General features: G+C 22.5%; 1 protein-coding gene across 1 annotated transcript; it reads left to right on the forward strand.

Annotated features, from left to right (window-relative positions):
- The first annotated feature begins 277 nt into the window (after window positions 1-277).
- Window positions 278-5,487, forward strand: LOC113850659 (putative two-component response regulator ARR21). The gene is made up of 6 exons (XM_027481231.1): window positions 278-419; window positions 1,644-1,790; window positions 2,179-2,562; window positions 2,699-2,775; window positions 3,439-4,317; window positions 5,437-5,487. Exons 1-6 carry the CDS (start codon window positions 278-280, stop codon window positions 5,485-5,487), a joined length of 1,680 nt encoding a protein of 559 aa, XP_027337032.1.
- Window positions 5,488-12,401: the final 6,914 nt, after the last annotated feature.

The raw sequence follows: 12,401 nt of genomic DNA on the forward strand, positions 1-12,401 counted from the left end.
GAGCTTTCTATTTTTATTTATTTCATAAAGCTGACACTAGTTAACATTTTCTTAAAAAATATATGACAAGTAATATTTAATGTAAGCAAAATTACATTTAATGCTATATAAGCTGTAGAGATTATTTGCATTAATGATTTTCAGTATTCAGAGGGTATGAGTGTAGGTTATGGCAAAAATAAATAGAAAGAGAATAAGAAAATTTCATATGTATTTTCTATCTCACAAACTTTTCTTTCTTTCAATCAAATTTTAATTACTGTTTATGTGAGAAACAATGACATCTGATGATGAAAGGAGAGTATGTCGCCTTTCAGAAAGTAATTTGACTCCCTTCAATGTCAATATTTTGGTGGTTGATGGTGATGCTGCTTCTCTAGACACAACAATGGAGATATTAACTTCCTTGAACTACACAGGTACAATATATTTTGATGTTGCTGTTTTCTTTTTGGCATTGTATTCATCTTATCAAAAAGGTAAATTCTACCGTGTTCTCTAAAATGAGGAGTATTATATGTTCTCTTACGTAATGAGGTTAGTAATTTATTTGAAAAATACATAATTATCATTTAATTTTTAAGATATTAAAAAAATCACACTTCTCAATCTAAAAACAATACAACACCCTCTTAATTTTAGGAGTACTATAGCTAACAACAGATAAAAATTACATTTACTGGAGTTAGTACTAATTTAAGTAAAAAGATTTAGAAATAGCATCAAATATTTAACACTGTCAAATTTATTTTTAAAGACAAAAGCTACTAATATTTGAATTGTAATTTTTAATTATTTTTATTTTTATGTAATCGATTCTTAAGACACTTGCATAATTTTTTTATATTTCTTATTTTAAATAACAATTTTTTATCACTTAAAAAAAAGAAATTAAATTAAATTTTATTCTAGTTTAATTTGTGGTCTTGAATTTAAGATTCAATGAATGTAATCATGTTAAATACTTAAATAGAAAATTTTATAGTCTGTAATAATCCTACTTAATTGCTTCTCACAGGGGTACATATGATTGAAATAAAATAAATAATTTATTAGAAAAATATGTAAATATACTATCAATCAAGCATTAAAATAATAATAAAAAATAATAAATAAAATTATTTACTTGATTGAATCTATTAAGAATTTTTATCCTCTTTTAGATTCTGACTAAACTAAAGGAAGAATTCACCCATGTTAAAATTGAGTTACCAAACTTATAATGTGTTGCATTAGTATTTGATAGAATTACTTTCTAATAATTTACTATTTTTTGAATAAAAAATAATACTTTTTGGAAACCATAAGATACAATTAAATGAAAGAAATTTTGTGTGAGAGAGAGAGAGAAAGAGAAAGAGTAAAAGAAATTTATTGCAACTCTCTCAGCTCTAAAGTGAAAATTAACTCCAACGATACTCTCCTTTGTCTTTGAAATTAAGAGGATGCATATGTACAAGGTGGCTTGATAACAAGTTTCTCTAATTTATATTTTAAATTTTGAAAAAGGCATGCATCCATTTATTTGTTTGGGAAACATTTTAATGTGTGATATTACAATAAATGAGCTATAATGGATTAATGCAATGTATAATGTATCTTTATAATTGCAATAACATCATTACTTGGTATTTCAGCTGTAGGTACTACACACTCCTCAGTTGCTTTAGAAAAACTTCGAAATAATGAAGAATATTTTCAACTCATTGTTACTGAAGTTCACATGCCAAATCTCGACGGATTCAAATTGAAAGAAGTAGTTGAAAAAGAATTTACAATTCCAATTATAAGTAAGTTCCATTCTAAATTAATTTACTTATTCTTCGATAACATTGACAATGTTAATTTGTTTAAAGTTAAAGGATGACATTTCATATGTTTCAAAACAATAGTTCAATTCTTTTTAATTTTATATAGTTTAGCTTGAATTGAAACTTAAAACATAAATAAATTTTTTAACTCACATGTATTAGTTCAAGTAGAAGTAGCTTGTACTTTTTATATATTTAAAATTTGAAAAAGTCTCTACTTTAGTACTTGATCATGAGAAAATATGGTTTCTTACCTATCAAATGAATGGGATACTCTAGATTTTTTTTTTCAATTTTGTTAAACAAGAGCTTGAAATTTAGATTAATGACATATATGTTTTCTATTAACAATATCTTACCCATTCAGTGATTTCATTTGACAACAATGAGAAAATCCAAGAAAAAGCTCTAGCATCTGGTGTAGTGCGTTATATCATAAAACCAGCAACACTAGAGGACTTCAAAGGTATTTGGCAATTTGCAATTTCTGGAATGAAAGGTAAAGAGCCAATTAACACAAAAATAATGAGAAATATTATCGAAGAATCAAGTTGTGGGAGAAAGCATCACAAAGAGTTGAGATCTTCAACACTAAAAGAAAAACTAGTTAGCCAAAAGAGTGATATGGGAAAAGAATCAACAAACACTTTGGAAAATAATGGATTTGGTACCGAAAAGAAGATCAAAGTTGTTTGGACAAATAAACTTCAAAGCAAATTCATGGAAGCCATAAATATTATTGGCTTAAAGAGTAAGTTTAGTTAACTTTTGCTTTATATTATTTCTTATTTTTCTATTTTGTTACCTAGAAAGAAAATTTGTTGTGCATTATATGTAATTATTATAAACTGATTAATTACTTTGTTATCAATTTTTGTTACAATCAGATGCAGTTCCCAAAAAGATTCTCCAAGTCATGAATGTTGAAGGGTTAACTAGAGAAAATGTGGCAAGTCATTTGCAGGTTTGTTGATTTTGTGTCCTCTTCTAAATGTTTATTTGTATGAAATTTGGTTTATTCTTGCATGTGTTTCAATAAAGATTTTTTTTTTTTTTTTAGTTTTGACTTAAATTGTCTCTAAAAATTGCATTCTTTTGTGCTGTTTATAACACAGATTATCAAATATTTTTTGAATTAATTTTGATATCAAATTAGAAATTTAAGCTTACATAAATGCACCAAAACTAAACTAGTAATAAGTTAACATGCTATATGTATGTTAGCTGCGCCAAGAATATCATAACTAATCTCAATTTTGGATAGAAGAGGATATCCATTTTTTTTTTAGCTTGGCATTTTAGGATATCCATTAGTAGCTAGTCACATGTAGAAACTATCTATTCCCTTTTTCTTGTTTTTAAAAAATAAAATAAAATCATATGTACCATTTCTTATCATTTTTCCTAATTTGTATAATTGAGTCTATACTCAAATACTGCAGTTTATACATATTTAAACTCCTACAAGTCAAGTCCATGTTAATAATCTACACATACAAAGAGAATAAATTTAACAATTTATTATAATAATAATAATAATAATAATTATTATTATGAGTGATACTATTCTATGTGTTTTTTTTTTTGCATTTTGTGTAATCATGGTATTATTCCATGAATTTTGCAGAAACATCGACTTTTTTTAAAGAGAGTTACAGGTTTGTTTGTCATGATTGTAAACAAAGCAAAGGAAGACAATGATATCCTTTTGTCTAAGATGGCATCAGCATACCCAGCATTGATGTTGCAAATCATTCAAGAAGATATGGAAAAAACTATAAAGCAAAGTGGAAGGAGAAATTTAAATTTAGAATCCAACAGCACATACATTGCGCACTTAAGATTCAAGTTATCTTGGTTATTGAGTAATGATGTTACTAACTCTACGCAACATTGTCATAGCAAAATGGATCCTCATGTTAATAATGTAGAGGTTTCATCAAGCAAAATCAATAACCTTGGTATCACAACCAATCCAACTACACTATACCATTCATATCTCAATGTGAATGATGCATATAAACTTAGAAGTGGTTCAAATTTAGGGCAAAATATTTACAATCGGCCATCTCAAAACTCTCCAATTAGCCCTTCAGGATTAGCTAGTAATAAGTTCAACAACACAGTAGGACTATGTCAAACATCAAGCTCAAATTTATCTAATTGCAATGCTATAACAACTTTTCAAGGAAGGAATGGGTCAAAAGGACTCTTGATACCAAATGATAGTAGTTTGGTTGGAGTAGTGTCTGCTACCAATGAGGTTAATAGCACAAATCAATCTTCCCCTGTATCAATGGACAATAACATTAAAAACATTGACATGAAGGAGTTATTTCGGCCTCAACAACCTCAGCATCAGATTCATAGTCAAAGATATCATCAAATTTCAGCAACAATGAATAACACTATTGCTTCTCAAGTAACTTCTGATGAATCCTTTTTCGAAGGACTTGATGATGATTCTTTTTCAGTGGAAAACATTCTTAATCAAGTCACTATGCAGGTATGTAAAATAATTTCTCAAGTTTCCTTAATAATTATTTTTTATTTCATATTTGAATCATATTGGAAATTTTAAATATCAATTTGTAATGTGATTACAAATTTTATTTAAAACCTTTTTGGGAATTTATAAATTTTTTTTATATATTTTTCTCCCACCCTTTTACAACATATTTTCTCTTTCTAAAATTTTTATTGTTATATATTCATGAAAAATGGATGACTTCATTAACATGTAAAAAGATAACTATATATAAAATTTATATTCTTACCTAACATGTATCTTGTTACTGAATTTTGCACTAAAGAAATAATTCAGTTTAATGTTTCATTAATTTTAGTTTTCTATTTGTTAATTATTTTTATGTAAGGATGAAAATAAAGGAGATGACACAAGAGAAGATACCATTCCTTTAGATTGTATCATGGATACAAATATAACCAATGTCGAGCCTATAACAGAGGTAAAAAAACATACTCATTTTAACATACTGATCTGATATTGATTCATAGTATTGACTTGCATGAGAAGTTCTTAAATATTTAAAATTCTTTAATTAAATTCACTTTTTATCTTTCGTTTTCGCCTTAGATGTCTTATAGTTGAAATCAAATAATTTAATTATACAAGTGTCTTTTACTGTAAAAGGAATTTTAAATCATTTACGTCTTTTTCTTCACCACTTTACAGCAAAGTAGTTGATCTTCATAAATAGAAATATATCTTTTGCATCTAGATGATCAATTTTTATTTTTTATTTTTATAAAAGTATAAACATGTAGTTCATTGAAAAGATTTCTAAATGTTCATGTGATTCTCAAAATATTATTACATCAATTTATTCATTAAGTAACAATAACTTTTGCCCAAAAAATAGTCTAAATATTGTGGGGTTAGCTAAAAACAGTTTAAGAATTAACTTTTCTGGTACATGAGAGTTAATTTAACTATTATCATTAAACTCATCAAAATTTGTACATGCTTCAATAACTTTTAATAATTGGACGCAGTTCATTCTTTTTTCAAAGTTTTTGAGTCACAACATATTTCCTCCTTTACTTACAAGCATATGTCATGCAATATATGTCTATTTATTTATGTCTTTTTTTCTTACCTCAGTTGGAATGGGACTATGGCTTCATTGAATCCATTCTCAACGATATGGCGTAAAAGGAAATCAAGATCGTAGAAGAGCTTTATCAAATCGAGTTTGAGCATACTCCTTTTCTGTTTGTCTCAAACTACATATGATAGTTTGCAAATAAACAGTGTGTTGAAGCTTGAATATTTCAGTTTCATGTTCTTGCCTAAACTTGGTAGTTTTGTTAATTTACATGAAAAATCTAGTTTAGTTCATGCATCAGCTGAGTCAATTCAAGATTTGAGCTTACAAAAATGATTGCTTAACTTTTTGGAATTTTGACAAACTTAGCCTGTATTGAGCTTGATTAGATTAGATTAAAAGATTCAAATTTTGACTTGATTCTATATTGACTCATTTTACTAGCTTTAGTTATATAAATTTCATAAGCAATCATAAGCAAATTTCTAAATTTCATGGCAAGCTGATACAATAAGTATGTGAGCATGTCAAGTTCGATAGCCAACCCTTTTCATCTCTTCAAAGGCACACACACACTAATATCATACTCTTCAAGAATACATAAACTTTATTGAGCTTTTCTGTGTTGAGATTCAAGAGGAGCCTAAACCGTTATTCAAAAATTATTTTATTATTGTATCACTTATTAAATAGCTTACATAAACTTATATAATATCAAAATAAATGTTAATATGCTGGGTTAAACGAGGTGACTTAAATATTTAAAGTTCAAGCTATCTTGTAAAAAATAAATAAATTTAAATTTAACTTATTTATTTAAATAAGTTAAATTTCAAGTTTGAGCTTAATTTGATTAATAATTTTGAAATTTTAATTTTACTCATTATTTTATTTATAATTTTTGTATAAGTTTTAAATAATTTTTATATTACTTTAATATTTAATGAATATTTTTATGCTAAAAAAAGTAAAGGAAAACGGTAATGATAAAATATAATTTTATCTATATGAAGACAATTTAAGGTTAAAAATAATTTTTTAATTATAAAAATAGTATATATATATATATATATATATATATTTTAAAAAATCATAGTCACTTATATAAAATACAACTCTTAAAATTTAAAATTTTATATATATACGAGTTATTTACATGTTACTAATATTAAGTTTATAACCAAGTACACTTTTAAATCCTCAAAAAATTAACGACTTATAGTTCTATTCTTTTTCTCTTCCTAATTTTTATATTTTATCTCTATTTTTTTTCTCTCCTGAACATTTCTGCAAAACTTTCTTTTAAATTTCAAGCATTACATATTTAACTCTATTAGAAAATTATAATTAATATATATTATTACGTGATAGAAAATAATAAAAATATCTTAATAGAGTTAATATTTTTAATAAAAAAAAACTTATTTAAAATATTTTTAAAATTTAAAAAATTAAAATAAACTAAAATAAAGTTCAAGTATAAAATTGAAACTTACTTAAGATAAAAACATTAATTCTATTTTTTTTGTTATGATCGTTATATTTTTGTAAATTTTTGTTTTTAACCTCACCTTTTATGCAGTACAATAAAAATATAAGTAAATAATTTCGAGGGACTAATACTAAAATACATTAAATATAAAGATTAAAAGTATATTTAATAATTTAAATACACTAAATTAATATATTATTTCATTAATTTTATGATTATTATTATATATTAATTATTGATATTTAATTAAATGTTTATACTATATTATAAAAATATTATTTTAATATAAAATATATTATGTAACCAAACGAATAAATTATATTCTAAAATTACATAATTTTATTAAATCTTTATATTTTGATGTATATTATTCGCAGTTATAAAGTTATGTTAAAATAAATTTTTTATTTCAATTAATAAAATATGAATTTATATCATATATATATACACATTAGATTGCTAATTAATTGCAAAATCATGATAGACATATTTTAAATACCACATGTCCACATCAGTAATGTTTATCTAAAAAGTCAAACATTTATTAAAATTACTTTTTGTTACGATTTGTCGTATGTATTTTTTAAGGTTAAAATTATTTAAAATACTATGTGTAAATTCTTTATCAATAATTTTGCGTTTTTTCATTTTTTAAATAATTTTGTTCTAGTGTTGAAAGTAAAAAGTATGACTTAATTTTTTTTTTTTTTTTATGAAAACTTTCAGATTTTAATAAATTTTTATATTTACTTTTATAAAATTTCTTTTAATATTTTTTAAAACTTTCAATTTTTAATAAATATCTATGTTTATATTTATAAATTTTTTATTATACTTGTATAAAATTTTAAAATTTTTAAATATATTTATTTATATACAAAATTCACAATATTTAATATATTATTTTTATTATTTTAAAATAAATTATATTTTAAATTATTGTAATTTTATTCAATCTTTCACATTTTAATACACACAGTTTGTGATTATAAAGTTAAGTTATTATTTTTAAAAATTAATTTTAAATAATTTTATTATATATCAAGATTTACAAAAATATAGTTTTTATTTATTAAATTATATATATTTATTTTAAAGTAAAATACTTTGCATTGCCTTGTTACACTGCAAAGTCATGTGAGAGATGTGTACACATTTTATTGCTTTTACTTTTACTCTTTCGTTGATATCATGGTTTTTTTTAAAATTATTTTAAATAGTATTTAATGATACAAATTTAATATATATATATATATATATATATATATATATCATAATATAGATAATTATCATTATTAGAATGAAAATTTATTATATATTAAACCAAAATATTAAAAATCAATTATCAATTTAAGGTAGTAAATATGTTAAAAAAAAGGAAATAAAAGTGAATTCTACATACGTCAAATTTAAAATTAATTTATTTTAAATTTCAAATACAACTCGATTGAATATTATAAATAATTTTCAATATTATAACATGATTTAGTTTCTAAAATTTATGTCAGGAAAAAATTATAAAATAAGTATTGGTATTGCATATAATTTAAAAATATAAAAAAATTAATAAAACAGTAATTAAATACAAAAATAAATGGCGACCTATATCAAACACTTCATAATTAATTTAAACTTTTTGATGGAATAATTTCTGCTGATAGAGGGTTAATAATTTCACTAATTTTATACCTAACCTCAATCTCATGTTTTTAAAATTTTCAATTTATATAAATTTTGTATAACTTTCATTTTTGCTTTATCTTTTTGAAAATTTTCCTTCTCTATCTTTATATATTAGTCATCTTCTCTATTATTAAAATATAAGACCTCTTTTTACTAAATTTATATTTGATTTTTAATAAATATTCCACTATATTTAATGTTGATTTATTCATACTAAATATTAATTAAAGAGACTAGGAATATAAAAATATCATCGCACAACACATTTTTTTAGTCAAATTATATTTTAAAGAGGATAGGTGTAAATTATAAAAATATATTCTATTTTAATTTGATTAATATTTTCTTGAAAAGTAAATAAAATTAATTAATATTTGAATTAATAAAATAATTTTACTGAGCTATACTTACTCTTTATTGTATTCATTAATTATAATAGGGAGGACGGGTGCCTTCAAATTAGTGAGGTGAGGATAGTTTTGAAACAATAATAGTGTTAATGTAGTTTGGTCAACTTTTGATGGTAATTTGTTTTATTTATTAAATATTTTATTAAAATTTAAAACTTATTTCATATGATTTTTTATTCAAATGTTACCTGACTTGAAATAGAGGGAATAAAAGTTAATAAAATGTGTCATAAAATAAAAGAAAAAAATATATACAACTGAGATAAACACAAAATTTATATTAATTTAAAAAATAAATACTTCCATTTTTTTTTTACATTGAAATGGATAAAAAATAATATATTATTATTATACAGACTTTTAATCACGTAAGTTGAATGACAATAATTTCACACAATAGCTCTAGTTCTATAATTTCATATCAAAGAAATAAAACATTAGCATTTTTATTTTTTTTAATTGTCGTTTTGGTAATCATTACAACTTAAGAAATCTAATTAATACTGTATTTATTTTATAGTATTTCCTTTATTTTTTTATATTTGGGCATCTCTTTTATTAATTAATTTTTAATTTATTACTATAAATTTTACGTATTTAATTATTTATTATTATTATTTATCTCTCATTTGTAATAAATGTGTAAAAAATTTAATAATTAGATACAAAAATATTTAACAAAGTGTATTTAATATTATTTTATTTTTTAAAATAATTTATAAATAATAAAAATAAATCCATCCCTGTATTATAGTTATCACAGTGAGAATGCTCCAAGGAGTTATTTTTATCCTTATAAGTCACGTGACTTCTTTTGCAATTAACATATACTTTTATTTTAATTTTTTTTCTTATATTGATATCTTTCTGTTTACATAAAGCAATTTTGATGTTATGATAACTTGAAAATATATCAATCTCTATACTTTATATATAAATTGTAAATATTTATTTTTGAACGAAACTATTTAATTTTTTTAAACATGAGCGTTTAATTAAATATTAGGTTTTTTTCCTGCTGTTTATCATACCAACGTTTCCAGTCGATAAAACTAATTAAAATTTTATAACTTTATAATTAATTAATTGAATTAGATAATTTTGGTTAAATTAATTAAAATGCATTGAATGTTTAAGATATTGTTTCGATATTATGTGTTTATTTTTAATTTAATATTAATTAAAATTTACTTTTTATAACTTATTTTAATTTAATATATTTTTATTATAATAATTTTCCATAAAAAAAAAATTATAATAATTTTAAATTTATTAAATTTCAAAACAGTCATATAGCATAGTTTTAATTATTATTTTAAAATTTAATTTAAGTTAATGATACATGAGAAATACTATTATCAATATAGACAAGATACTTGATTAAAATAATTTATTTCAATAATTACATCTCAGTTTGAAAAGTCTTATTTATTTATTCTTATCTAATATAATAGAATATACATGATTAATAATAAAAAAATAATAAATATTTTAATTTATTTTTTATTTATGATTTCTTAAAATTTATATTTAATAATACTTTTAGTCCCTATAATGTAATTTATGTGTTGTTTTAGTCCTTTAAATTTAATTGCTCATATTTAGTCCTTTTCAACAGTTCAATTTTTACCCAAAATTTCATCCATTATTTAAAGAAGTATAATAAAACTATAATATGTTATTGTAATTTGTATAGATTTATAAATAAAAGGTATATAAAATAATTAAATAATTATAAAATATTCTTTTATTGTAATTTATATATGTAATTTACTATTCTATTTAAATATTTTATGCATTTTCCTTCATTAATTTGTAGAAATTAATTATATCTCATAATTTTATTATATCTTATTCAATATTTGGTGAGAATTTGATGTGAGACTTAATTTCAATAATTAAGAATTTAAGATGAAATATAAAAAATTAAAATATAAAAACTAAAAGTGCAAATAAACCATGAATTTAATTTTTTTATACAAGGCATGTGTAATGCATAGAAAATTTACTAGTAATTTTTAAATGGTAATTAAGAAAAGAGGAAATTATAACATATATAGATGATAGTGACTCTTTCAACATGAGATCTCGAGCTTTAATCTTTTGTTGGAGCTTGTGGATGGAGTTTCTATTAAGTTACTACAAGAAGATAAATGGGTATGGAGGGCAGATTCTTCAGGTTGTTATTCAGTGCAATCTGCGTATTCATGACTATTTGAACTTTTTGGTGGTCCTAATAGTGTAGATCAGTGTACGGCAGATGCCTTGCAAAGGCTATGGAGAGGGAAGGTCCCTCTTAAGTCTCTGGTTTTTTCTTGGCAATTGTTGTTGAATGCACTTCCTTGTAAAGGTTTACTGATTGATCGTGGTGTTCAAATTGATGATATAACTTGTTGTTTCTGTCATGGTTTGGAGGAACTTCCAACTCATTTATTTTTAACGTGCTCAGTTTCATCTCAAATCTGTTACTTTACTTCACGTTGGCTTGGATTCTTACTGGTTTTGCCTTCAGATTTATTGACTTACTTGCTTTCTTGGGTTGGTGTTGGCTGTAGTAAAAGAGAAGGAATATGCTTATTAATTATCTGGGTAAGTACAGTGTGGTCTTTGTGGTTGCATAGAAATAGAATTATATTTTTCAATGATGTTTTGGATGAGAGGGAAGTCTTAGATTCTATTATTCTGAGATCCTGGAAATAGTTTTCACTTGTTAGTAAGGGAGAAGCTATATAAATATTGAATTTACTATATAAATATTCAGTTTAAATAAACTTTCAATAAATATTTATTAGAGTATAAAATTAAATAATAAATAAATAAAATATATTTTATAAATTAAAATGAACTTATACTTTTTTATTTTTTGAGATACTTTTTCATATAAGTTATCTAAAATTGAAAAAAAAAAGAGTTATTTTTAACCTGCATGATAAGTTTCTTGAAAACTCTTATTCTTTCTCAATACCAAAAATCACTACGACACACCTTTTCTCTTAATTTTTTTTCTTCTCTCCTTTTTGTGTTATTTTTTATTACTATTTTAATTTAGAAAAATTAGTGTTTTCATCCTTAAACTTTAAGGTAAATTTTAATTTTATTCTTTAACTTTTGCTAATTTATTTTAAATTTTGTTTGAGAGTTTAAAGAAAAAAAATAAAAAAAAAAGAAGGAAAAGGAAGTTCATCCTTTCCTTATTTAAATTTTTAATATTAAAAAGAAATGGTAACGAATGTTTAATTGTATAAATGATAATATTTTATTTTATATCTTTTATTTATTTATTTTTAAAAATAAAAATAAATATTTTTGTCTCTCTAAAAATTAATAATTTTAAAATTAATATTTTTATTTTTATAATTTTTTTAAAAAAATTCTCACTTGAAAAATTATATTTTTTAGAAAAACCTCAAAAACCCTCTAACCCTTCTCCTCTTAG

Source organism: Abrus precatorius, unplaced genomic scaffold (genome assembly GCF_003935025.1).
Source record: "Abrus precatorius isolate BTA unplaced genomic scaffold, Abrus_2018 Scaffold9, whole genome shotgun sequence".
Taxonomy (NCBI): Eukaryota; Viridiplantae; Streptophyta; class Magnoliopsida; order Fabales; family Fabaceae; genus Abrus; species Abrus precatorius.